General features: G+C 41.8%; 1 protein-coding gene across 2 annotated transcripts in view; it reads right to left on the bottom strand.

Annotated features, from left to right (window-relative positions):
- LOC114662180 (copper-transporting ATPase 1) overlaps positions 1-26,106 on the bottom strand; it is a 140,704-nt gene that overhangs the window by 15,684 nt on the left and 98,914 nt on the right. For both annotated transcript variants that reach the window (XR_003717965.2, XM_028815542.2), the window contains exons 14-20: positions 25,891-26,025; positions 23,503-23,697; positions 16,680-16,862; positions 13,472-13,688; positions 12,810-12,956; positions 10,472-10,614; positions 925-1,128 (exon numbers count right to left, since the gene is read on the bottom strand). Coding sequence is in view for 1 of the 2 variants with exons in the window: in XM_028815542.2 (XP_028671375.2) it covers positions 925-1,128; positions 10,472-10,614; positions 12,810-12,956; positions 13,472-13,688; positions 16,680-16,862; positions 23,503-23,697; positions 25,891-26,025 (1,224 nt within the window). In the remaining variant the exon portion in view is untranslated. The remainder of the gene's footprint in view (positions 1-924; positions 1,129-10,471; positions 10,615-12,809; positions 12,957-13,471; positions 13,689-16,679; positions 16,863-23,502; positions 23,698-25,890; positions 26,026-26,106) is intronic.

The following is a 26,106-nucleotide window of genomic DNA, read 5'->3' as shown; positions in this document are numbered from 1 at the left end:
CTGTTTGGAAACACATGTTACAAGACAAGGTTACAACGTTCATCACAAGTGAAGAGCTCAGAACAAAATACAAGCAAGTTACAATTCCAAGATTTACAAAACCTAACAGCTAATGTCAGTTCAAACAGAAATTCACAAAATAAGAGTCTTCAAACGTTTCTTAAACACATCGATGGAGTCAGAATTTCAAATGGAGGTGAGCAGCTCATTCCACCTACCAGGACCTACACATGAAGAGAGTCTGGAATGAGATTTATCCCATGCAGAGATGCCATCAGACACCATTCAACAGCATATCAGAGTGGTCGAGACCATAGCAAAATGGTCTCACAAGGATAGCTGGTTATTGATCGCCACCCCAAATTTTTTTAGAAAGACTGTGGTGTCTGATGCCTAACTAACTTAATTTCTAATTTCATTTTGTGTGTGCGAGTGTCCATTGATGTAAAATGTACTGCATATGCACATGTGCCCTTTGAATGAATTAACTGAATTAACTAAATTATTTAACCACAATACCTGAAAATACAGACTGTAATAAATAGCTAATAATTATACCAGGCTATCAATGATCTTCCCTGTTTAAAATTGTGTGCAGTTAGTAATACTAACAAACAGAAAACTGTCAGAAAACTTTTTTTGTGATAAATATAGTAGATATTGCCGAAGTATATGAAAGAAAGAGGTTCTTTAAAGGCCTTTATCAGAAATCTAATTGGAGCTTGCATTTTATTACACATTTCAGTAAGCATATAACAGGTCCTAACTGTAACTCTGCTGATGTCCTCCCTGACAGAGTTGTATGATACAAGTCAATATCCTGTCCAATATAGTCTCGTCTTTTTGCATTGTAAACATCCTAATACATCATTCATGTAACACCCTTTCTATATTAAAATATATGATTTGTCATTCTCTACTTACTCTGATTAATACTACGTCTGCAGCTTCAATAGCAACATCAGTTCCTGTTCCAATAGCAATTCCTACATCAGCCATTGCAAGTGCAGGAGAGTCATTGATCCCATCTCCAACCATAGCAACTCTCCTTCCTTCCATCTGTAGTTGCTCGACCTTTGCGACTTTATGGGAGGGTAGGACTTCTGCAAAAACCTTAGTTATGCCAACCTGTAAAATAAGTAAGATCGTAAGATTTGTGACGGACGGATGCCCTTTCTGTGTATGTGCCAGGGGAGCAAGCATGGACTGCACAATACCTCCCCCAGACCACTTGGTGGCAGCCCCACCGGGTGACTGTGGTGCCTCAGATACCCGCAGGGCTCCATGGGAGATGGGAGTTCTCAACAGCCCTGTTGGGATCCGGGGTGGTCACCAGGAGGCGCTGCAGAGGTTCCTGGGCCTGTCTGGGCCATAGTTCAGCCACACCCGGAGGTGCAATTTTAGGCAGGTGGTCAAGCACCTGAAGCACTTCCGGGTGAACTATAAAAGGGGCCAGCAGCCACCACTCCAAAAGCCTTAGTCAGGAGGAGGAGGAGGACGACAACGCTTGCCGGGAGAAGTGGTGGTTTGGTGCTTTTGGGACTGTGTTGTGCCTGTAGGACACGTGAAGAAAAATAAAAATTTGTTGGCTTTTATACGTGCCTCTGGTGTCAGTCTGTGTTGGGTCGGTGCCTATATAGCACCTTTCTTACAGCTGTAATATGTTCAGGTCCCTATAATAAAAACATTTTTTTCAGAAGTGTGATTTTGCTAAATTTTATTAAGGACTATTTCCATCCCTGCTTTGCAGTTTCACTGTTTGTCTATACATATTGCTGTATTTCTTTTGAAAATCTCAAACTGTTGCATTTGTTGCTTATTTGTTGTCTAGGTGACTTAAAATTTACACTTTTACTTGTATTTCCGTTTAACTGTCACATTTTATATTATTCATTGACATACTTCAATTCTTCAGTTACAACATATTTTTCTGTCAATTCCAAGTACAGTGATCCCTCGCTATATCGCGCTTCGCGGCTTCACTCCATCGCGGATTTTATATGTAAGCATATTTAAATATATATCGCGGATTTTTCGCTGCTTCGCGGATTTCTGCGGACAATGGGTCTTTTAATTTCTGGTACATGCTTCCTCAGTTGGTTTGCCCAGTTGATTTCATACAAGGGACGCTATTGGCAGATGGCTGAGAAGCTAGATTGCTTACTCTTCTCTCTGTCTTGCGCTGACTTTCTGTGATCCTGACGTAGGGGGATTGAGCAGGGGGGCTGTTCGCACACCTAGACGATATGGACGCTCGTCTAAAAATGCTGCTATCTTTTGTGCAGCTGCTTCCTGAAACGACATGCTGCACGGTGCTTCGCATACTTAAAAGCTCGAAGGGCACATATTGATTTTTGACTGAAAAACAAACTCTGTCTCTCTCTATCTCTCTCTCTGCTCCTGACGGAGGGGGTGTGAGCTGCCGCCTTCAACAGCTTTGTGCCGCGGTGCTTCGCATACTTAAAAGCCAAACAGCCCTATTGATTTGTTTGCTAGAGATTGTTTTCTCTATGTGACATTCTGTGCTCCTGACACGCACTCCTTTGAAGAGGAAGATATGTTTGCATTCTTTTAATTGTGAGACAGAACTGTCATCTCTGTCTTGTAATGGAGCACAGTTTAAACTTTTGAAAAAGAGACAAATGTTTGTTTGCAGTGTTTGAATAACATTCCTGTGTCTCTACAACCTTCTGTGTTTCTGCGCAAATCTGTGACCCAAGCATGACAATATAAAAATAACCATATAAACATATGGTTTCTACTTCGCGGATTTTCTTATTTCGCGGGTGGCTCTGGAACGCAACCCCGCGATGGAGAAGGGATTACTGTATGTTTAAGCAGCAGCCACAGGAGGTAAAGGAACATGGCCAAGTAGGTGCTAGAACATACTTCTTTTGAAACTGAATTTTGGCTGGCCAGAGCAAAGCTGAACATCTCTACAGGAAATATGTTTTCATAGTACGCAAGTTTGGAAATAACACACCATTCATGTTTATCACAGAAAGCATTAAATGTTGGGTTGGGCAGCACAGTGCTTGGTAAAGCAGTGATCATTGCAGTAACAGTGAAGGACATTGGTGATACTAGCATTTCCATATCTCTTCTGTCATTTTTTTCTGCTTAGTACTGTCAATGGCACACTCCAGCTGAAATAATAAAATGCTAAATATAGTGGCATGCAAAAGTTTGGGCACCTTTGCTTAAAATGTCTGATACTGTGAATAGTTAAGTGAGCAAAAGGTTACCAAAACTCACCGAAAGATTTAAAGTTAAAATGACACATTTCTTTTCAGCACTTTATGCATGATTAGTGTATTGTTTTTGTTTTGTACAATGGTACAGTGAAAAAAGGAAAGGAGCACCATGCAAATGTTTGGGTACCCCAAGATATCCGAGGTCTCAGATAACTTTTACCAAGGTCTCTAACCTTAATTAGCTTATAGGGCTATGGCTTGTTCACAGTCATTGTTAGCAAATGTCATGTGATGCAAATTACAAAGCTTTATAAATTCCCTGACTCTCACACATTGTCCCAACAATCAGCAGCCATGGGCTCCTCTCAGCAGCTGCATAGCAATCTGAAAAAAATAATTGATGCTCACAAAGCAGCAGAAGGCTACAACAAGATGACAAAGCATTTTCAGGTTGCAGTTTCCTCAGTTCGACATGTTATTAAGAAATGTCAGTTAACAGGAACAGTGGAGGTCAAGTTGAGGTCTGGAAGACCAAGGAAACTTTCTGAAAGAACTGCTTGTTTGATTACTAGAAAGGCAAATAAAAAAAACCCTGTTTGACTGTAAAAGACCTTCAGGAAGATTTTGAAGACTCTGGAGTGGTGGTGCACTGTTCTACTGTGCAGCGACACCTAAACAAATATGACCTTCCTGGTAGAGTCAGCAGAAGAAAATCTTTCCTGCATCCTAGCCACAAAATTCGGTGCCTGAAGTTTGCACATGAACATCTAAACAAACCTGATGCATTTCGGAAACCAAGTCCTGTGGACTGATGAAGTCAAAATAGTACTTTATGGCCACAGTGTGCAAAGGTATGTTTGGAGAAAAAAGGGTGCTGAATTCCAGGAAAAACACCTCTCCAACTATTAAGCATGGGGGTGGACTGATCATGCTTTGGGCTTGTGTTGCAGCCAGGGAACATGTCATTGGCAGAGGGAAGAATGGACTGAAATAAATACCAGCACATTCTGGCAGCAAACATCACACCTATCTGTAAAAAAAAAAGAAAAAAAAAAAGCTGAAGTTAAAAAAGAGGATGGGTCCTACAACAAGATAATGATCCGAAACACATCTCAAAATCTACAATACCTCAAGAGGTGTAAGCTGACAGTATTGCCAAAGCCCTCACAGTCCCCAAACCTAAAATCACAGAAAATCTGTGGATAGATCTAAAAACAACAGTGTATGCAAGAAGGCCCAAGAATGTGGCAGAATTAGAAACCTTTTGCAAGGATGAATGGGCGAAAAACGCCTAAGTAAGAACTGAAAGACTCTTAGCTGGTTACAAAAGGTGTTTACAAGCCATGATATTTACCAAAGGGGGTGTTACTAAGTACTAACCATGTCGGGCACCCAAACGTTTGCTTTAAGCCCTTTAAATTTTTTTTGGTATTTTGTACCTGTGAATGATGGAAATAAAAATGTAATCATATTTAAAATATTAAAGAAATGTGTCATCTTTAACTTTATGCCTTTTGGTAATCGGTTCATCATCTGCTCATTTAACTATTCACAGTAACGGACCTTTTAAGCAAGGGTGCCCAAACTTTTGCATGCCACTGTATATCCAGAAATGCATTTTCTTGAATCGTACTGAGAAAAAAAAAATATTAATGCATCCCACCACCCATCCAATTAAATCTTTGGCCAACCATACACAATGCCACCATATTTTTTCAACATATGTTAATTTAGCCAGCACATGTGAAAGATTGTTTAAATGATATTATTTTGTGAATTCAGAGTAGCTGAAATTTGCCTACTTATTAAGTATAGAAGTATTAAACTTAAAATATCACACTGGGATTGAGGAGGTCTTTGAAGTACTCCCCCCACCGACCCACAACATCCTGAGTCGAGGTCAGCAGCGCACCATCCCCACCATACACAGTGTTGACACTGCACTGCTTCCCACTCCTGAGACGCCGGACCAGAATCTCCTCGAAGCCGTCCGAAAGTCGTTCTCCATGGCCTCCCCAAACTCCTCCCATGCCCGAGTCTTTGCCTCAGCAACCACTGAAGCTGCATTCCGCTTGGCCTGCCGGTACCTATTAGCTGCCTCCAGAGTCCCACAGGACAAAAGGGGCTGGTAGGACTCCTTCTTTAGCTTGACAGCATCCCTCACCGCCGGTGTCCACCAACGGGTTCGGGGATTGCCGCCACAACAGGCACCGACCACCTTACGGCCACAGCTCCGGTCAGCCGCCTCAACAATAGAGGCACGGAACATGGCCCATTCGGACTCAGTGTCCCCCACCTCCCTTGGGACGTGGTTGAAGTTCTGCCGGAGGTGGGAGCTGAAGCTACTTCTGACAGGGGGCTTTGCCAGACGTTCCCAGCAGACCCTCACAACACGTTTGGGCCTACCAGGCCTGACCGGCATCCTCCCCCACCATCGAAGCCAACTCACCACCAGGTGGTGATCGGTTGACAGCTCCGCCCCTCTCTTCACCCGAATGTCCAAGACATGTGGCCGCAAGTCCGACGACACGACCACAAAGTCAATCATCGAACTGAGGCCTAGGGTGTCCTGGTGCCAAGTGCACATATGAACACCCCTATGCTTGAACATGGTGTTCGTTATGGACAATCCGTGATGAGCACAGAAGTCCAATAACAAAACACCACTCGGGTTCAGATCGGGGGGGCCATTCCTCCCAATCACGCCCTTCCAGGTCTCACTGTACATTGCCCACGTGAGCATTGAAGTCTCCCAGCAGTACGAGGGAGTCCCCAGAAGGTACGCCCTCTAGCACCCCTTCCAGGGACTCCAAAAAGGGTGGGTACTCCGAACTGCTGTTCGGTGCATACGCACAAACAACAGTTAGGACCCATCCCCCCACCCGAAGGCGGAGGGAAGCTTCCCTCTCGTCCACCGGGGTAAACCCCAATGTACAGGCTCCAAGTCGGGGGGCAATAAGTATGCCCACACCCGCTTGGAGCCTCTCACCGGGGACAACTCCAGAGTGGTAGAGAGTCCAGCCCCTCTCAAGGAGATTGATTCCAGAGTCCAAGCTGTGCGTTGAGGTGAGCCCAACTATATCTAGCTGGTACCTCTCAACCTTGCGCACTAGCTCAGGCTTCTTCCCCTTCAGAGAGGTGACATTCCATGTCCCAAGAGCCAGCTTTTGTAGCCGAGGATCGGACTGCCAAGGTCCCTGCCTTCGGCCACCACCCAACTCACACTGCACCCGACCTCCTTGGCCCCTCCCATAGGTGGTGAGCCCATGGGAAGGGGGACCCACATTGCCTCTTTGGGCTGTGCCCGGCCGAGCCCCATGGGTGCAAGCCAGGCCACCAGGCGCTCACCATCGAGCCCCACCTCCAGGCCTGGCTCCAGAGGGGGGCCCTGGTGACCTGCGTCCGGGCGAGGGAAAACGCCGTCCAAATTTTTTATTCATCATAGAAGGTCTTTTGAACCACACTTTGTCTCATCCCTCACCTAGGACCAGTTTGCCTTGGGTAACCCTACCTGGGGCATAAAGCCCCGGACAACAGAGCTCCTAGGATCATTGGGACACGCAAACCCCTCCACCACGATAAGGTGGCGGTTCGAGGAGGGGATAAGGTGGCGGTTCGAGGAGGAACATCGCATGGACATCAGGGACAGTGCCTCTTGATTGGCAGACCAGGGTGGTGGTCCCCCTCTTTAAGAAGGGGGACCGGAGGGTGTATTCCAACTACAGAGGGATCACACTCCTCAGCCTCCCTGGAAAAGTCTATTCGGGGGTCCTGGAGAGGAGGGTCCGTCGGATAGTCGAACCTCGGATTCAGGAGGAACAGTGTGGTTTTCGTCCTGGTCGCAGAACAGTGGACCAGCTCTACACCCTTAGCAGAGTCCTGGAGGGTACATCGGAGTTCGCCCAACCAGTCTACATGTGTTTTGTGGACTTGGAAAAAGTGTTCGACCGTGTCCCTCGGGGAATCCTGTGGGGGGTGCTCCGGGAGTATGGGGTACCGGACCCCCTGATAAGGGCTGTTCGGTCCCTGTACAACCGGTATCAGAGCTTGGTCCGCATTGCCGGCAGTAAGTTGAACCTGTTTTCAGTGACAGTTGGACTCCGCCAGGGCTGCCCTTTGTCACTGATTCTGTTCATAACTTTTATGGACAGAATTTCTAGGCGCAGCCAGGGTGTTGAGGGGGTCCAGTTTGGTGGACTCAGGATTGGGTCACTGCTTTTTGCAGATGATGTTGTCCTGTTTGCTTCATCAGGCCGTGATCTTCAGCTCTCTCTGGATCGGTTCGCAGCTGAGTGTGAAGCGGCTGGGATAGGAATTAACACCTCCAAATCCAAGACTATGGTCCTCAGCCGGAAAAGGGTGGATTGCCCTCTCAGGGTTGAGAACGAGATCCTGCCTCAAGTGGAGGAGTTAAAGTATCTCGGGGTCTTGTTCACAAGTGAGGGAAGAATGGAGCGGGAGATCAACAGGCAGATCAGTGTGTCGTCCGCAGTGATGCGGGCTCTGCATCAGTCTGTCGTGGTAAAAAAAGGAGCTGAGCCGTAAGGCAAAGCTCTCAATTTACCAGTCAATCTATGTTCCTACCCTCACCTATGGTCATGAGCTATGGGTAGTGGCCGAAAGAATGAGATCGCGAATACAAGCGGCTGAAATGAGTTTCCTCCGCAGGGTGTCTGGGCTCTCCCTTAAAGATAGGGTGAGAAGCTCAGTCATCCGGGAGGGGCTCAGAGTAGAGCTGCTGCTCCTCCGTATCGAGAGGAGTCACATGAGGTGGCTCGGGCATCTGATCAGGATGCCTCCTGGACGCCTCCCTGGTGAGGTGTTCCGGGCATGTCCAACCAGGAGGAGGCCCCGGGGAAGACCCAGGACATGCTGGAGGGACTATGTCTCATGGCTGGCCTAGGAACACCTTGGGATTCTCCCGGAAGAGCTAGAAGAAGTGGCTGGAGAGAGGGAAGTCTGGGCATCTCTGCTCAAGCTGCTGCCCCCGCGACCCGACCTCGGATAAGAGGACGAGGATGGATGGATGTCACACAGACAAATTTGAGGGTACAGCTATAAAGAAAAAAGGTGAAACAATTGATAATGACAACTGTTTTGATCAGTTTAACTTCCATCAAATTATCTCTTTGCCTACTGTCTTTATACCTTGACCATGTGAACAATCACATTCGACAGAAAAAAATATTCCTTCTACATGCAATATTTAGTCTTATTCAGCATTTCAATAACTTCATTAATTTTTTGGAAAAATTTAATCCAGTACAGTAAATATGTACAGTCATGGCCGAAATTATCGGCACCCCTGGAATTTTCCAAGAAAATGCACCATTTCTCCCAGAAAATTATTGCAATTACAAATGTTTTTGTATATACGTGTTTATTTCCTTTATGTGCATTGGAACAACACAAAAGAAACAGAAAAAAAGCCAAATCTGACATCATTTCACACAGAACTCCAAAAATGGTCTGGACAAAATTATTGGCACCCTTTCAAAATTGTGGGTAAATCGTTTCATTTCAAGCATATGATGCTCGTTTGAACTCACCTGTGGCAAGAAACAGGTGCTGGCAATATAGCAATCACACCTGAAGCCAGTTAAAATGGAGAAAAGTTGACTCAACCTTTCTGTTGTGTGTCTGAGTGTGCCACACAGCAGAGCAGAGAATTGTCTGAGAGACTTGAGAACAAAAATTGCGGAAAAATATCAACAATCTCAAGGCTACAAGTCCATCTCCAGAGATCTTCATGTTCCTTTGTCCACTGTGCGCAACATAATCAAGAAGTTCACAACACATGGCACTGTAGCTAATCTCCCTAGACGTGGACGGAAGAGAAAAATTGATAAAAGACTGCAACAAAGGATAGTCCGAATGGTGGATAAATAACCCCAATCAACTTCAAAACGTATTCAAGCTGTTCTGCAGACTCAGGGTGCAACAGTGTTAGCTCTAACTATCCGTCAACATCTGAACAAAATGAAACGCTATGGCAGGAGAGCCAGGAGGACCCCACTGCTGACACAGAAACATAAAAAGCCAGACTGGAGTTTGCCAAAATGTACTTGAGGAAGCCAAAAGCCTTCTGGGCGAACGTCTTGTGGACACATGAGACCAAGGTAGAGCTTTTTGGTAAAGCTCATCATTCTACTGTTTACAGAAAACGGAATGAGGCCTACGAAGAAAAGAACACAGTACCTACAGTCAAACATGGTCGAGGTTCTAAGATGTTTTGGGGATGTTTTGCTGCCTCTGGCACTGGATGCCTTGACTGTGTGCAAGGCATCATGAAATCTGAAGACTACCAAAAGATATTGGGGAGCAATGTAGGGCCCAGTGTCAGAAAGCTGCGTCAGAGGTTATGGGTGTTCCAGCAGGACAATGACCCCAAACATACCTCTAAAACCACTCAGAAATGGTTGAAGACAAAGCGCTGGAGAGTTCTGAAGTGGCCAGCAGTGAGTCCGGATCTAAATCCGATTGAACACTTATGGAGAGGTCTCAAAATTGCTGTTGGGAGAAGGCGCCCTTCAAATCTGAGAAACCTTGAGCAGTTTGCAAAAGAAGAGTGGTCAGAAATTTCAGTTGAGAGGTGTAACAAGCTTGTTGATGGTTATAGGAAGCGCTTGATTTCAGTTATTTTTTCCAAAGGGCGTGCAACCAAATATTAAGTAGAGGGTGCCAATAATTTTGTCCAGCCCGGTTTTTGAGTTTTGTGTGAAATGATGTCAGATTTGGCTTTTTTCTCTGTTTTACTGTGTTGTTCCAATGCACATAAAGGAAATAAACATGTGTATACCAAAACATTTGTAATTGCAACAGTTTTCTGGGAGAAATGGTGCATTTTCAAGGAAAATTCCAGGGGTGCCGATAATTTCGGCCATGACTGTAGTAGACACAGTCTATGAAGTGATTAATAAATATAGTACAGGAACCAGTCCTGGATAGGGTGGTAGTTCAAACCTTGACACTTCAATACCCAACAGCTAGACAATTTAAAGTCACAACTCAATCTGTTCATCTGCAAAATGAAAGGAAACTGAAGACCTTGAAAGGATTCATGTGGATATAGGAAGAACACTAATGCTTTACATGAACAGTGTGTATGCTTGTGTGGCCTGTATCCAATTTTGAAACTTGTTATTATGGCTTAGGTCATCTGTGGATGGTAAGTGTTCTTATTTTTGCTACTGAGTACTGCTACACATAATACTTAGCCTTACAGTACATTAAGCTCAAGGACAAAAGGTATCAGGGTGGGAACAACAAAAACTTACCTGTGAAGCTATAGCTCTGGCAGTTTTGCAGTTGTCACCAGTCATTAGCACCACCTCTAAGCCCATGGATTTTAACGCAAGTACAGCTAATTCAGCCTCAGGTTTAACTGTATCTGCAATTGCTATTAATCCACATAGCACACCTATAAAGTGAAGTTTAAAAAGAGCATTTTTTTTTATCAGTTCACATTTACTGCACAACAGGACTAAGTAATGATGAGTTCTAATTATCTTCATTATTTTGAGAGGTCACATGATTATTGTTGATTTAATACTGAGTAGTGGTGTTTATCAGTTTGTCATCATTTCGTGCAACAAGATTTCTAAAAGGTCTAGGTTTAGTATTTGCAAACATTTTCAGTATATTGCCTGCAAGTGTTTTCAGTATATTACTGGTGTTAATCAGCAAATTTTGCCAAAATGTTATTCGCAGCGAATTTGCTGCAGTCACATTCGCCTTTGTTCGTCGAATTATTTATTTATGGTTATTTTTTTTCTTTAATACCAGTGCCCCATAATGCTTTATGATGTCCTCCACAGCGGTAACAGCCAACACTGATGGGACTGCCCCCTGGGTATATAATGCTGATCATTTGCATTACAGACTCTATGCAACAAGTTATCTGTGCTTGTAGCTAAATATGCAGGTCGATCTTCGAGTTCCATGTCAACATAAGACAAAGAGGTAAGAGCCCTATGTATGCATAATAATTAGTCACGTGACGAGGCGAGAGTGAAAGCAAACCTTGAAGGAGCCTGACACCCTCATACTAACAGAGTTGACTCTATGAAATAATAATAATGGAAATATTTACTACTTTTTACAAATCTTTTTGATTGAATAAATACTACAAAGCATCAGGATAGACAGATTAAAGAGCCTTCAGCGCAACTTCAAAAAACAGAACGAGCCAGCAGATTCAATCATGACATGCCACTTTGAATTCTCTACCTTTAAAAGACCTACATATTTTTTCTGACTTTTGATTACGATTTTGGCATTTCCACTTTGTTTTGATTAAATATATGATTGTTCTGCCCTCTGCCTCAAGTGCACTGCCTGAGTTAACAGTCAGATAAACTCCCTTCCAATGACCACACAGACAAGAGTTTCCAGTTTGCTTTCTGTACTGAAGCCAGTTGGAATTGGGTAAAACGACAATGCCTTGAAAGCCAAACTGAACATTCAAAGCATAAGGAAGTGAGACAAACATGTGCTCTCCCTTTGTTTTTACTCTCTGGGGCACAGCTATATGACATCATCGCCCAGAGACAGGCTGTGCCTCAAGTAAAGAAATGTTGAATTTCACCATTAGATGGTGCTAATCTTAAGCCTCTCCTATTTCAACTCTTAACTAGAACAGCACACATATACAGCATAAATAATAGAGTTATCTCTGCTTGTGAAGTTGTCATGTATTATAACAAACACTTAAGATTTTAAAATGTTAATTGTATTAATTGCAAGTATCCAAAGTGCTTGGCTAGACCGTTGCATTGAGTAGGTTCACCTACTTTTTTAGTTGTAGCTGATGTCTTTGAATTGCCAGTTTGTCAACTGGGTTTGTAACCAACTGTGAAAATGGTTTTAAATGGCCCTATATTATCAAATACTAGACAGTAAAACCATTTGACTGAGAAATATTAAAAGCCATTAAGCAAATAGAAGTTGTTGCCATAACTCAAGTTGATAAAACTGTATGTTTTGAGTCATTAACCAGAATGTTTGTTCAGGGTTTTTTGCCAATGTGCACAGGAGACTCTATGAAATAATAGTAATAATGGAAGATTTATTACTATTTACAACACGTTTCTATCTTTTTGATAGAAGAAAAAGTACAAAGCATCAGCACAGTTTGGAGAGCCTTCAGTGTGACTTCAAAAAAAAATTGAACGACCCAGCAACTTCAATCATAACACACCACTTTGAATTTTCTGTCGTTAAAAGAACTACATATTTTTTCTGATTTTTGACTACAATTTCTGCATTTCCACTTTGTTTTCACAAAATCTATGATTGCATGTCTATGACTGCGTACTTTCTTCTTTGATATCACGGAGGCACGGTGGTTGGCACCAATACTGCACAGCTCAGGTCAAGTCACTTTTTTGGCCACAATAATAGGTCCAGTATAGTTGGCACATGTTTCCCTAGCTCTCTGGGACATATTAAAGATGACTGCACCATTATAAATCAGTCAAATCTAGTTCAGTTAGTCCTTCTTCATTGACTTTAACGCAGTTTGCCAAGTTCGGCAAATATCGCAAACATTTCAGTGATTATGGGGAACTCGCAACAAAGCGAACTTGTCAATTTTCACTAATCATTATTACTTACCATCAATGGCAACAAGAATGGCAGTGCGACCCTTAGACTCATGGTCTATCATGGAACTGTCAATTTCTCTATTAATCTGAAGTGCATTCCTTCTCATCCATTCACGGTTTCCAATCAGTACGTGGTATGTTCTAGATTCTGGCAATTCTAAACAAAGAGAATGTGAGGGAGAGTTTGAAACATCAAGCTAAGTATACAGTCTTTGCTGTAACAATAACTGGTGACTCGAAATTACTTGTAGGTCAGTGTGAGAAATTGAGGGTTTATGTGCCATTGAACTGGCATTCTAACACAAAAGCAGTGAAGAAAGCTACTGATCAATCTCATTCCTCATCATGGCAATGCCCCTATTCATACTTCACAGGCTGCAAGGAATGGCTGTTCTGTGGATTCAAACAGATGTCACACCTATCCCATTCCCCAGTCTGAAGGGCTGCTACCATGGGCTGCACCATGTCAATGATAAAAGATGTCAATTTTGCCACTCAAAAACAATCATCTGTGGCTAAAAAAAGCTTCTTGAAGGATTTCAGACTTCACAGAAATATATAAAACTTAACAGAAATATATAATACTTGATTTGTTTTAGTGTGTTCCTCTTAAAAGGTCATATCTAAAATGTTCTAATCATTCATAAACTGGTTCTCCTTTTCCCAACTTACTTTTAGTTGAACTTTCAAAATTTCTGACTGAAACTTTTTCTCTCTCATTGTTTCCACTTTCCAGTTCAACTAAAAGAGCATTCATGGAATCTTTCTCTGCAATGCTGTCATCTGTAGTACAGAAAAGCATCTCAGTGTTTCTGACACGACAGCTGATTCCACAGCCTGGAACAGTCTGAAAGTCACTGCAAGTTCCTAGTGTTTCAACGCCCAATTCCTAATAAAATGAAAAATGTTAAAATATATCACAGTAACTAACTGAAATATAGACCATGAATCAACCCATTGCCCAATGTGCTTATCAAATTTAGCCACAGGCAGAAAATCAAAAACAGTTATGAATTAAATATTAGTCAATTACAGTTAAATCTCATTAGAGTTTTCTTTCTAAACTTTCTAATGAGTTTGCACGCAGTTTGTGTGAGGAACTTTCAGATTTGGGTACGACTGCCGATCCTAATGTGATAAGGGAGACCTTCCGTGACAAGACCCTGAAGGTTGCTGAGGGTTGTGCTGGTGTTACCGGTGTTCCCAGAAGGAGGTGTTTCATCTCGCAGGGAACCCTGGATATAATTGAGAGGAGTCACAGCGCACGGCTCAATGGCAACTCTGGTCTGTACCAGGAACTGAGAAGGACGGCTGCGAGGGCTCTGAGGGCAGATAAAGAGGTGTTTGTTAGAGGAACCTGTGGGCAAGTGACACACCATCTGTGGTCTAGCGACCCACGTCCTGCTTACAGAGGAATCGAAGCATTACGCACATCTGAATCTGTTCCTCGGAGAGTCGCAGTCAGGGCAGCTGATGGAACGATCCTTACGGATGATACTGCAGTTGTCACCCACAGGGCTGACTACTTTGAGCAGTTGTTGAAAGCTGATCCTCGGGCTAGGACGTTGGATATTTCTGGGTCTACGGTTCTTGAGGCTGATCTTCCAATTAGCTGTGAACCACCCAATCTCATTGAGATTGCACAGGTGGTGAACCAGCTGAGGGGGGGAAAGGTTGCAGGGATCTGTGTTATCTGGGGTGAACTTCTTCAGGCTGGTGGTAAAGCTGTCCTCCTGGCATTGCAAGCAATCTTTGCTTCTATTTGGAAGATTGGCATCATCCCAACTGAATGGAAAACAGGACTTGTCGTCCCTATCTGGAAAGGGAAGGGTGATCGCCTGGATTGCAGCAACTACAGGGGGATAACACTGCTCTCGGTGCTGGGTAAGGTCCTTGCTAGGGTCATCCTCAATAGGATCAGTGATCACTTGCTCACCTACCAGTGACCGGAACAGTCTGGTTTTACGCCTAAGAAGTGTACCATCAACTGCATCCTGGCACTGAGGGTTCTCATGGAGCGCAAACGCGAATATCGGCAGAGTTTCTTTGCAGCCTTTGACGATTTTCGGCAAGCGTTCGACTCAGTTGATTGAGCTGCCCTGTGGGACATCCTGAGGGTTCGTGGGATCCCCCCCGAGGTTGCTGGATATCATGGCTGGCCTGTACACTAGTACTGTGAGTGCTGTGTGGAGTGGAGGCAGGACCTCTGCGTTTTTCCCAGTTGATTCGGGGGTTCGTCAGGGGTGTGTTCTTGCTCCTACTCTGTTCAATGCTTGTATGGACTGGGTGTTAGTGAAGAAAGATTCATGGATCTTGACTTTGCTGACGATGCTGTGATCTTTGTGGAGTAAATGGAGGCTCTGATCGGGGCACTCGAGAGACTGAGTGAGAAGCCTGAGAGTCTGGGCTTGCAAGTGCCCTGGATAAAAACCAAGATCCAGGCCTTTAATGACCTCTTGGGCACAGCCATCAGCAGTGTGTCTGTTTGCGGAGAGTGTTGACCTTGTTGAGAGGTTTACTTACCTTGGCAGTGATATTCATGTCATTGGTGACTCTTCCTGTGAAGTCAGTAGACGGATTGGGAGAGCATGGGGAGGGTCATGAGGTCATTGGAAAGGGGTGTGTGGCACTCCAGATATCTATGCAAAAGGACGAAGGTCCAAGTCTTTAGAGTCCTGGTGCTTCCTGTCTTACTACATGGTTGTGAGACATGGACGCTATCCAGTGACCTGAGACGAAGACAGGACTCCTTTGGTACTGTGTCTCTCCGGAAAATCCTTGGGTACCGTTGGTTTGACTTTGTGTCGAATGAGCAGTTGCACATGGAGTCCTGAATGAGGCACATTACCTGCATTGTGAGGGAGTGTCAGTTACAGCACTACGGCCATGTGGAGCGTTTCCCCGTGGGTGATCTGGCTCATAGGATCCTCATTGTTGGGGACCCAAGTGGCTGGACCAGGCCAAGGGGTTGCCCATGTAACACCTGGCTGTGGCAGATAGAGGGTCATTTCCGGAGGGTAGGACTGGACCGCATGTGTGCCTGGGGGGTTGCCAACCAGGATCCTGAGCTGTTTCGACATGTAGTGAGTGCGGCAACGCACTGTACCAGTGCATGCTCCCCAATTTGACTTGATAATTACAGTATAAACAACGATCCTAAATTGGCCCTAGTGTGTGTGTTTGCCCTGTGATGGACTGGTGCCTTGTCTAGGGTTTGTTCCTGCCTTGAGCTCTATGCTAGCTAGGATAGGCTCCAGCAGACCCCCCATTCAGGCCTAAATGGGTTTGAAAATGACTGACTGCAAATCACAAAGAAAATCTGTCCTATTTTTCATTAGAAATATTGAGAACTGACAGTCAATTCAACTATGGATTGTTGTGCAAAATTCAACACAAAATTCCTCCACTCATGACCAAACCAGGAGTGTGGATATGAACTTTTTTTTATTGTTTCAAAAACAACTTAACTATGGTGATATAGTAATGTCAAGAAAATGGCCAAATAAACAATTTTATTATTTAAGACAATTCATATACAACATTTGTTTTTGCTAACATGATACATTTGATATCATCAAAGAAACACACATTTAAAGTTATTATGCATTTAGCTGCACATTTTGAAACACATATAATAGCTGTCACTGTAGTACCAATTTTACTTTTTACTTACTAACAAGACTTTATAGTTTAGAAGATAATAGATGGCTAGGCCTTAGCTTAGATTAGCAAATCAAAAGAGACATGTGTAACCACTTCTACTCAAAGATATGTAGTATTAAAAGGAGATATTACTGCTGAAGGAATAGTTTTTTAAACATCTAATATCACATATACTGTTATCTTGGCTCTTCAATTTTGATTTAATCATTGAACTTACCTGCTTGCAGTACTTGGTTACAGATGTACCCAGAGGGTGTTCACTGTTACTTTCTGCTGTTCCAACAATTGCAAGCCATTTAGTACGTGGCATGTGGTTACTTTCAATTAGGATCTTTATTTGAATGACTACTGGTGTGCCATGAGTCACTGTTCCAGTTTTATCAAAGACAATTGTTTTCACCTAAACAGTAGAAACAAAATTATTTTTAGATAGGCATGATATTGGTTATTACCGACTGCAGAGCAAACATCCGTACACAAACTTACATCTAATTTCTCTAAACAGACATCTGCCAATCTTTAAAAGGCACTAGGGGGCTCCGCCCCCTACTCGCTTCGCTCGCCCACCCCCGGGTTTGGTTTACCGTATATACAATTCAAAAGATTGTTATTTTCATGGGAATTGTTACATATGCACTGTTTTCAATTTTATTTTAAAACTTTTGTAAGAACAATACTTGTCCTATATTTCCGGTACCGGCCGTGGTTCCATCTCTTTCTCGCAGGACATATAATGCTGCTTGCGTTGTGAAGGGGGTGCGGCTGAACGCACGCTAAGGAGATGCTGTTGGATCATCTGCTGCTGGCGAGCTGCCTGTTCTGCTTGTCTCACTGCCCTATCATTTCAAAGCCTGTACAGCAGCTGTCCTTTTGCTACTTCGTGTCTCTGCCACTCGCATTGTGAAAGGGGGGGGGCCCATAGGTTGGCTGATCACACACCAAGGAGAAGCGGTCGGATCATCTGCTGACTTTATGCTGGTGGCAAGCTGCATGTTTTGCTTGTCGCTTGTCGTTTTAAGAGCTGGGAGCACATGAAGCGTGTCTGCCAAAAGCACTCCAACAACTGCTGGGTTAGATGTCCGTGGACTGTTTTAAATGATGTCTCACTGCCTTGTCTCGCGTGACATTGTAAAAACAATACTTGTCCTTTATTTCCGGCCCCGGGTGTGGTTAAATCTCTTTCTCGCAGGATGTATAATGCTGCTCGTGTTGTGAAGCGGGGGGCGGCTGAACACATGAGAAGGAGATGCTGTCAGATCATCCGTTGTCTTTTTGCTGCTTCTGTCGTGCTGCCCGTTGATCATTATAAAGCCTGTACAGCAGCTGTCCTTTTGCCACTTCGTGTCTCTGCCGCTCGCATTGTGAAAGGGGGTTAGGGTGGCTGAACGCACGCAAGGAGAAGCGGTCGGATCATCTGCTAGCTTTCTGCTGTTGGCAAGCTGCTTGTTTTGCTTGTCGTTGTTTTAAGTGCTGGGAGCAAGTTAAAGTGTCTCTCACGGGACTTCAAATTGTCTTCCGAGAAGATCATGTCTCGTCTCCCTCCCAAAGATTTTTTTTGTAATAGAGAGATGTATCAAATTAAATATCATTTCATAAGAAACAATGATTACTTGTATCACACTTAGAATTTTAATAACCTTTTATATACGGCATTTTCATTCCATTGCCTGAACATTTACACACTGGAACCCCACATCTGTTTTAATAAATTAAAATTAGTTTAACCTATTACATATTATCTGTTACTGGTGGTGTCAAAAATATCTGTAAAGAGAGTGCAAAATTTAACAGATGGTACCAATGAAAAAGCAGCATAAATGTTTTATTTAATATTTCCAGACACAAGACGACCACTTTGGCTACATTTATTTTTAAGTACGGATGATTTCAGCTTCTTAAGACATTACTGTCAGAGGTCCACTCATGAACTGCTCTGCTGCTACTTGTAGAATTAATCTATCTATATATCATATATATAAAAAATGCAAAGTTTGAATGACTGACTCACTCACTCACTCACTCATCAAGAAAAATTATATTTCATAATGAATTCAAAAGCTGAAACTCAAGAAAATAGTACATCTAGAACAGTACTATCTGCTAAGAAAGGCCACTGCAATATATTAATATTTAAGGATAAAACACAATACTCCAAAAACTCAAAAATGTTTTGCTTGATTTTACTGAAATCTGGTAACATTACCTAAAAAAGAAAATTAGCTTACTCATGTTTTTATTTGTTAATATTAATACTGTAGCTATGCTAACGTATATGCTCTGCGTTGCACTGGGAGGTGACTAAACTAAGGAAGCAGTAGATACATTCAACGGGCCATGTAAACAGCAGCACTGACCAATAGGGTGGACTGACAAGTGAATAAAAGGCAGTGTCCTGGACAGGGCGAGAGATGGGATCCTTTTTGGCATAAACAGTGAGGTGTGAAAAGAAAGGATGTTCTGCAAAGATCACTAAAGACGTGGTTAGCTCTGTAATATATATTAGCATCTATGTACTCTGAAATGGGATCCCCACCTCTGAACTCCAAACTGATTTACATTTATATGCATGTTTGTTTACTCTGGATGCCCCAGTGACTTAATACTGTATTATTATAACTTATTTGACTGACGCCTTTATGAAAGTTGACTTACAACATCTGACATACAATTGGTTATATTGCAACTGGAGCACTGGCAGGTGAAGTGACTTTCTCATGGTCAAACAGTGTTAGCAGGAGGATTTCAACCCACATTATCAAGAGCTTTGAGTCCAAGGCCCAAAGCCTTAACAACACTACATCACACTACCGGCCAAAAATATTTGTCCATGCTTAAATAAAACCACATATTTTATAAAGAAAGGCGCTTGGTTGGCTATGTAATGGCTCTGATACATCCGATTAGGCTAATGCCACATCACATGACTTCTAGTCAAGAGTTATATCACTTTTGCCATCTGCAGTTACTCATCACGTCGCTGGACCATCTCAATTTAAATGACTGAAATTTGCTGCCATTTAGCATTTAGCAATTGAATGTCAACCTTCCAGCACAGTCATGCTCACTCCTTTTTCTGACAGCCAATAGCCTGCTACCAGATGGAACCACCACTGTAGGAAGGATTCATAGCTCCAGTGATTTCCACAGCGATCTCTGCCCTTCATTTATTTTTTCCATTCAGTTATGGAATGTAAAATCCAAGACATCAGGCAGACAAGCATATGTTTTGTTTGTAAGGTTCAAAGGCCCCATGTTGCCTGATGTAGCTGCCGCTGTACGAAGAGTGAACAGGTACAGTGAGTTTAGCAATAATCCTGGCCCATTTTTTTTTTTTAGTTCTATTTTAGTATATAAAACATGAGACAGCATGAAGACCAGCTTCTCTTGTATGCATATTCCCTATTCATCATCACTACATTCTACGCGTTGTACTTTCAGATGAGCATTCATTGGTTGACAGCTTTCATTTACACAGTACCCGCCCCTACAACTAAAGACAAAATCAAACCTGTTTGATTTAATCAGAAGCGAACTGCAGACAAGTGTTTGTTTTTAAATTAATGTTGTACAATGCTTTACTAGTTGTGAAGTTATTGCATTGTTAAATTTGAACAAGTAAGAGTTAAAGGTAATAAATATTAGAATGGCAGATTTAATCTTGGGGGGGGTAATCTAAGGATGTTTTAATTTCTGAATTTGTCCAAATTAGAGAAATCTGAAACTGAAAATATACATATTCAGTTAGTCCAGGGCCCTAATATCACCAGACAAAGCGAGAACTTGCCAGAAATAATACTTTAATTGGTCTGGAACAATTATAGAAATGATCCATAAGATTCTTGTGGGTATACAGCTCTGACATTAACTACATTGCCATCTTTAGATTTTGTCCTGTGATATTAATTATATTTATTAAGCACTGCATACAACTTAAAATTTATCTTAGTAATATTCACAATCAATATGAAATGTAAAAATAAACAAGAAAAAGTTCTATATGGAGATGTTTTGCATAATTTACAATACTTTGATTCTTTGCAAGTTATAAAATAGGCTTCTGACCCACATTGTTTTATCACGCAAGACTTTTACATAAATTTTAAAAATCTTAAAAAACAATTGATTAGGAAGTCAAAAAATATAGTACTAAGTACAGTAAAACCTCAAGTATCAGCACATGATTCACCATCAGTCTCTGTTAAGTGTCAGGGTCAAAGAAAAAAATAAATAAATAAAAAAGGCACACACCAGCGCCTACCTATTACTGTCCTTTTACTGCCATGCGGTACGCTGCGAGTTCTGTGCATTGGAACACCTCTCCCTTGTGCTAGCGCGTAGTGTCCTTCCCCAGAACCACATGTCATCCAATGTTTTGAAATCACACTGTCAACTGCGTACCTTCAGTTTTAATAGCGTTCCTTCGCTTTTCTCTTTTGTTATAATTAATCTACTATACATGGTCATGGCTGAAAAACTTAAGCATGTGGTGTTGGATTTGTCACAAAATGTTGAAATAATTGAATCTTTACAAAACGGTGAAAGCGCTTGAAGTTTTGCTTCAATTTACGGAGTAGGAAGAAAACTAATTGAAATAAAGTGTTGACTCCAACAAAATTGAAAAACGTGTCAAAAATGGAAACCACTGATGGTAAAGTTATACTGTATTAATGTTAATGTATTAATGTCAATGTTCTTCTGTACTGTCATTTTCTTTTTAAATTCTGTTATATTATGTCTTAATAATATATTTTGACATGCAGGCAGCTGGTGATGTGCTGTGGAGGTGCAGAAAGGGTGGGATCAAATGCTATAAGGGATGGGACTGGGGGAGGGGGTCTTCTGTTCTGTAAGGACACACCTCTTAGGAGATGAGTGACAGTAAGTTAGGAGAAAAAGGAAGATGCAGCAGGAGGAAGTTTTGAGTATGGAGTCAGGGGAAAATAAGCAGGAGTGTTAGAGAAAGACAGAATGTGAGTGGCAGGAGATAAACTGATCGGTAGGAAAAGCTTTCTTATGTTGTTTTGGAGATGTGCTCCGTAACCCAGAAAATGGTGTGTAAGACAGGGCATTGTCTGTTATGGAACGAAGACTCCATAAAGTAAAACGTAGAAAACTCCAGTACCTCCGAATAGTGTTTGCTTATTATGATGGTCTTTACAATATTATATGAATTAATTAATTTTGTTAATCCTATAGCATACTTTGTTAATGTATTTTTGTTTTGTAAATAAATACGACTAATCGCTAAACTAATCTGCTGTATATAATTTTTAAAGTAGCTGTTCTGTTTTTTCTCTTATCTGTCACGGCCTCAGTCCTGACCTCTGATGGATAACCAAGGCTTTACTGTACAGTAATCCCTCGCTATATCGCTCTTCGACTTTCGCGGCTTCACTCTATCGCGGATTTTATATGTAAGCATATTTAAATATATATCGCAGATTTTTTGCTGGTTCGCGGATTTCTGCGGACAATGGGTCTTTTAATTTCTGGTACACGCTTCCTCAGTTGGTTTGCCCAGTTGATTTCATACAAGGAACGCTATTGGCAGATGGCTGAGAAGCTACCCAACCACAGCGCGTATTATGTATTAAATAAAACTCCTCAAATATATTGTGAGCACTGGGGCTGTTCGCACCCCTAGAGGACACGGCCGCTCCTCAAAAAACGCTGAAAGATTACCTTCACAGTGCTCGCCTTCTTTGCTGGGCTTACATGTGGCTGCTTTGCAAGCGATAAGCTTCCTGCATGGTGCTTTGCAAAGTTAATAGATCAAACAGCACGTATTGATTTTTGATTGTTTGCTTACCTCTCTCTCTCTCTCTGACATTCTCTGCTCCTGACGGAGGGGGTGTGAGCAGAGGGGATGTTCGCATACTGGCCTAGAGGATACGGACGCTCCTCTAAAAAATGCTGAAAAATGCTTGCTCCCTTCCTTGCAGCTACTTTGTCCAGCGGTGCTTAGCATACTTAAAAGCCAAACAGCCCTATTGATTTTTGACTGTTTCCTTTTTTCTCTCTCTCTGACGTGCACTCCTTTGAAGAGGAAGATATGTTTGCATTCTTTTAATTGTGAGACGGAACTGTCATCTCTGTCTTGTCATGGAGCACAGTTTAAACTTTTGAAAAAAGAGACAAATGTTTGTTTGCAGTGTTTGAATAATGTTTCTGTCTCTCTACAACCTCCTGTGTTTCTGTGCAAATCTGTGACCCAAGCATGAAAATATAAAAATAACCATATAAACATATGGTTTATACTTCGCGGATTTTCACCTTTCGCGGGGGGGTCTGGAACGCAACCCCCGCGATGGAGGAGGGATTACTGTACATGGAAATTGTACCAATGGAAAAAAAAACAAAAACTTTTTTTTGCTATTATTATATGTAACAACAATAATAATAGTTTAATTTTAAATAGTTTAGTTTAACATATTCCCGACAACAGCATATAAAAAGAACATAAAAATAATTAAATCTTACACTTAGCAGGACTAAATGTTTGCAATATGTAAATTCAGACAACGTTTACATTACTATTACTTATTCTATGTTTGGCACTACCATTATTATTTAATAATGTCTTATCTGAATGCTATACCTAATTTGTATACAATTTCTTTTGATTATCATGCATTTATCAGATAGAACAGTAACAGGAGGACACATTTTTGACATGGAATATACTACTAAGTGGATTAAAAATAAAAATAATCATTACGGAATGCCGTAATGATTATTTGGGTAGGTAAGGAGCTCAGTGATTTATTGATTTACTGCTAAGGTAATTGCTTCGTTTTTGACAGGACTGGAGATTTTTAACATCCATTAATTAAATTTGGTTTTCAGGATATTGACCCATTTCTAAATGGCTGAATGAGCTAAAGGGCAGTTATCCACGTCCTATAAATACCTATATCTGAAATGTTTTACGAAGCTCAAGTGTATCAATCAGAATGAATTCATATGATGTTTTTTTGAGAAAATCACAATCTCAACGGCTATAACTTAAATAATTATAAGAAATTCTGTAGCCATTGTACCTTATGTGCCATTTCAAGTGGCTCTCCACCTTTGATTAAAATCCCATTTTGTGCTCCAACTCCAGTGCCCACCATTACAGCTGTTGGTGTTGCCAAGCCCAAGGAGCATGGACATGCAATACATAACACAGTAATGGAAGCCTGAAAAGCAAATCGAATCACCACTTCGGCACGAGAAATGTTAGTGACATATTCCTAAAAGAAATCAAAAAGGCACATTTTAAAATTATTTATCTTTCTGAACTCCTCTTCACTTGAACTAAGTCAATGGAACATTGAGCATGCATGTATGATAAATGAGTAGTTTATATCTAAAAAGAGCTTAAAATGTACAATTCTGAAAAACAGCATTGGTACAATTAGCAGGACTTCTTTCTTGTCATTCAAAATTTGTACATGTTCAATAAAACTGCCTGTTAAAACACTAAAATAAAACAATTACAAATAAATTAAACAATAAATGCAGTTTATGTACCCAATTCTAAATGATTACAAAAAATAGGAGAGTGAAAACTGCTAAGTAATTAAGCAAGCCACTCAAGGCACTTAGTCTATATAGCAAACAAAGCCTTGGGCATTTATTTATAGGAGTTGTGTACAATGGAAATAATACAATCAACAAAAACGCAGCTATTTTTGATGATCCACTCATCCAAAAGAAATTAACTTGCATTCTATTCAGTGGGTACAGAAAGTATTCAGACCCCCTTCAATTTTTCACTCTTTGTTATATTGCAGCCATTTGCTAAAATCATTTAAATTAATTTTTTTCCTCATTAATGTACACACAGCACCCCATATTGACAGACAAAAAAAAAGAATTTTTGAAATTGTTGCAGATTTATTAAAAAAGAAAAACTGAAATATCACATGGTCGTAAGTATTCAGACCCTTTGCTGTGACACTCATATATTTAACTCAGGTGCTTTCCATTTCTTCTGATCATCCTTGAGATCACCTTCATTTGAGTCCAGCTGTGTTTGATTATACTGATTGGACTTGATTAGGAAAGCCACACACCTGTCTATATAAGACCTTACAGCTCACAATGCATGTCAGAGCAAATGAGAATCATGAGGTCAAAGGAACTGCCTGAAGAGCTCAGAGACAGAATTGTGGCAAGGCACAGATCTGGCCAAGGTTACAAAAAATTTCTGCTGCACTTAAGGTTCCCAAGAGCACAGTGGCCTCCATAATCCTTAAATGGAAGACGTTTGGGATGACCAGAACCTTTCCTAGAGCTGGCCGTCTGGCCAGGCTGAGCTACCGGGGGAGAAGAGCCTTGGTGAGAGAGGTAAAGAAGAACCCAAAGATCACTTTGGCTGAGCTCCAGAGATGCAGTCAGGAGATGGGAGAAAGTTGTAGAAAGTCAACCATCACTGCAGCCCTCCACCAGTCAGGGCTTTATGGCAGAGTAGCCTGTCGGAAGCCTCTCCTCAGTGCAAGACACATGACAGCCCGCATGGAGTTTGCTAAAAGACACCTGAAGGACTCTGAGATGGTGAGAAGTAAGATTCTCTGGTCTGATGAGACCAAGATAGAACTTTCTGGCCTTAATTCTAAGCGGTATGTGTGGAGACAACCAGGCACTGCTCATCACTTGTCCAATACAGTCCCCACAGTGAAGCATGGCGGTGGCAGCATCATGCTGTGGGGGTGTTTTTCAGCTGCAGGGACAGGACGACTGGTTGCAATCGAGGGAAAGATGAATGTGGCCAAGTACAGGGATATCCTGGACAAAAACCTTCTCCAGAGTGCTAAGGACCTCAGACTGGGCCGAAGGTTTACCTTCCAACAAGACAATGACCCTAAGCACACAGCTAAAATAACGAAGGAGTGGCTTCACATCAACTCTGTGACTGTTCTTGAATGGCCCAGCCAGAGCCCTGACTTAAACCCAATTGAGCATCTCTGGAGAGACCCAAAAATGGCTGTCCACCAACATTTACCATCTAACCTGACAGAACTGGAGAGGATCTGCAAGGAGGAATGACAGAGGATCCCCAAATCTAGGTGTGAAAAACTTGTTGCATCTTTCCCAAGAAGACTCATGGCTGTATTAGCTCAAAAGGGTGCTTCTACTAAATACTGAGCAAAGGGTCTGAATACTTAGGACCATGTGATATTTCAGTTTTTATTTTTTAATAAATCTGCAACAATTTCAAAAATTCTTTTTTTTGTCTGTCAATATGGGGTGCTGTGTGTACATTAATGAGGAAAAAAATTAATTTAAATGATTTTAGCAAATGGCTGCAATATAACAAAGAGTGAAAAATTGAAGGGGGTCTGAATACTTTCCGTACCCACTGTATTTTAGGGAAACGGCAACCTCAGCCTATGCCTTTTATTGCTATTGACAAAATGAACAATCAAACGACCAAAGCTTACAGGAAAGTATTTCTCAACAATCTTGAAGTTTGCAAATCCAACAGCAATCCAAGCTAGAAGTGTAATGACAGAAACAACAACAATAAATGGAACAAAATAACCACTGATCTTGTCTGCAAACTGTTGGATTGGAGCCTGTTAAAGACAAAAACAGGGACACAAAATTACACAGAGACTCTTGCTTAGAATGTTAAAAAGAAAATGCAATTGGAAATA

The sequence above is a fragment of the Erpetoichthys calabaricus genome, chromosome 12, assembly GCF_900747795.2.
Source record: "Erpetoichthys calabaricus chromosome 12, fErpCal1.3, whole genome shotgun sequence".
Taxonomy (NCBI): Eukaryota; Metazoa; Chordata; class Cladistia; order Polypteriformes; family Polypteridae; genus Erpetoichthys; species Erpetoichthys calabaricus.
The sequence above is the reverse complement of the archived record's forward strand: the minus strand, read 5'-3'. Positions and strand labels throughout refer to the sequence as shown.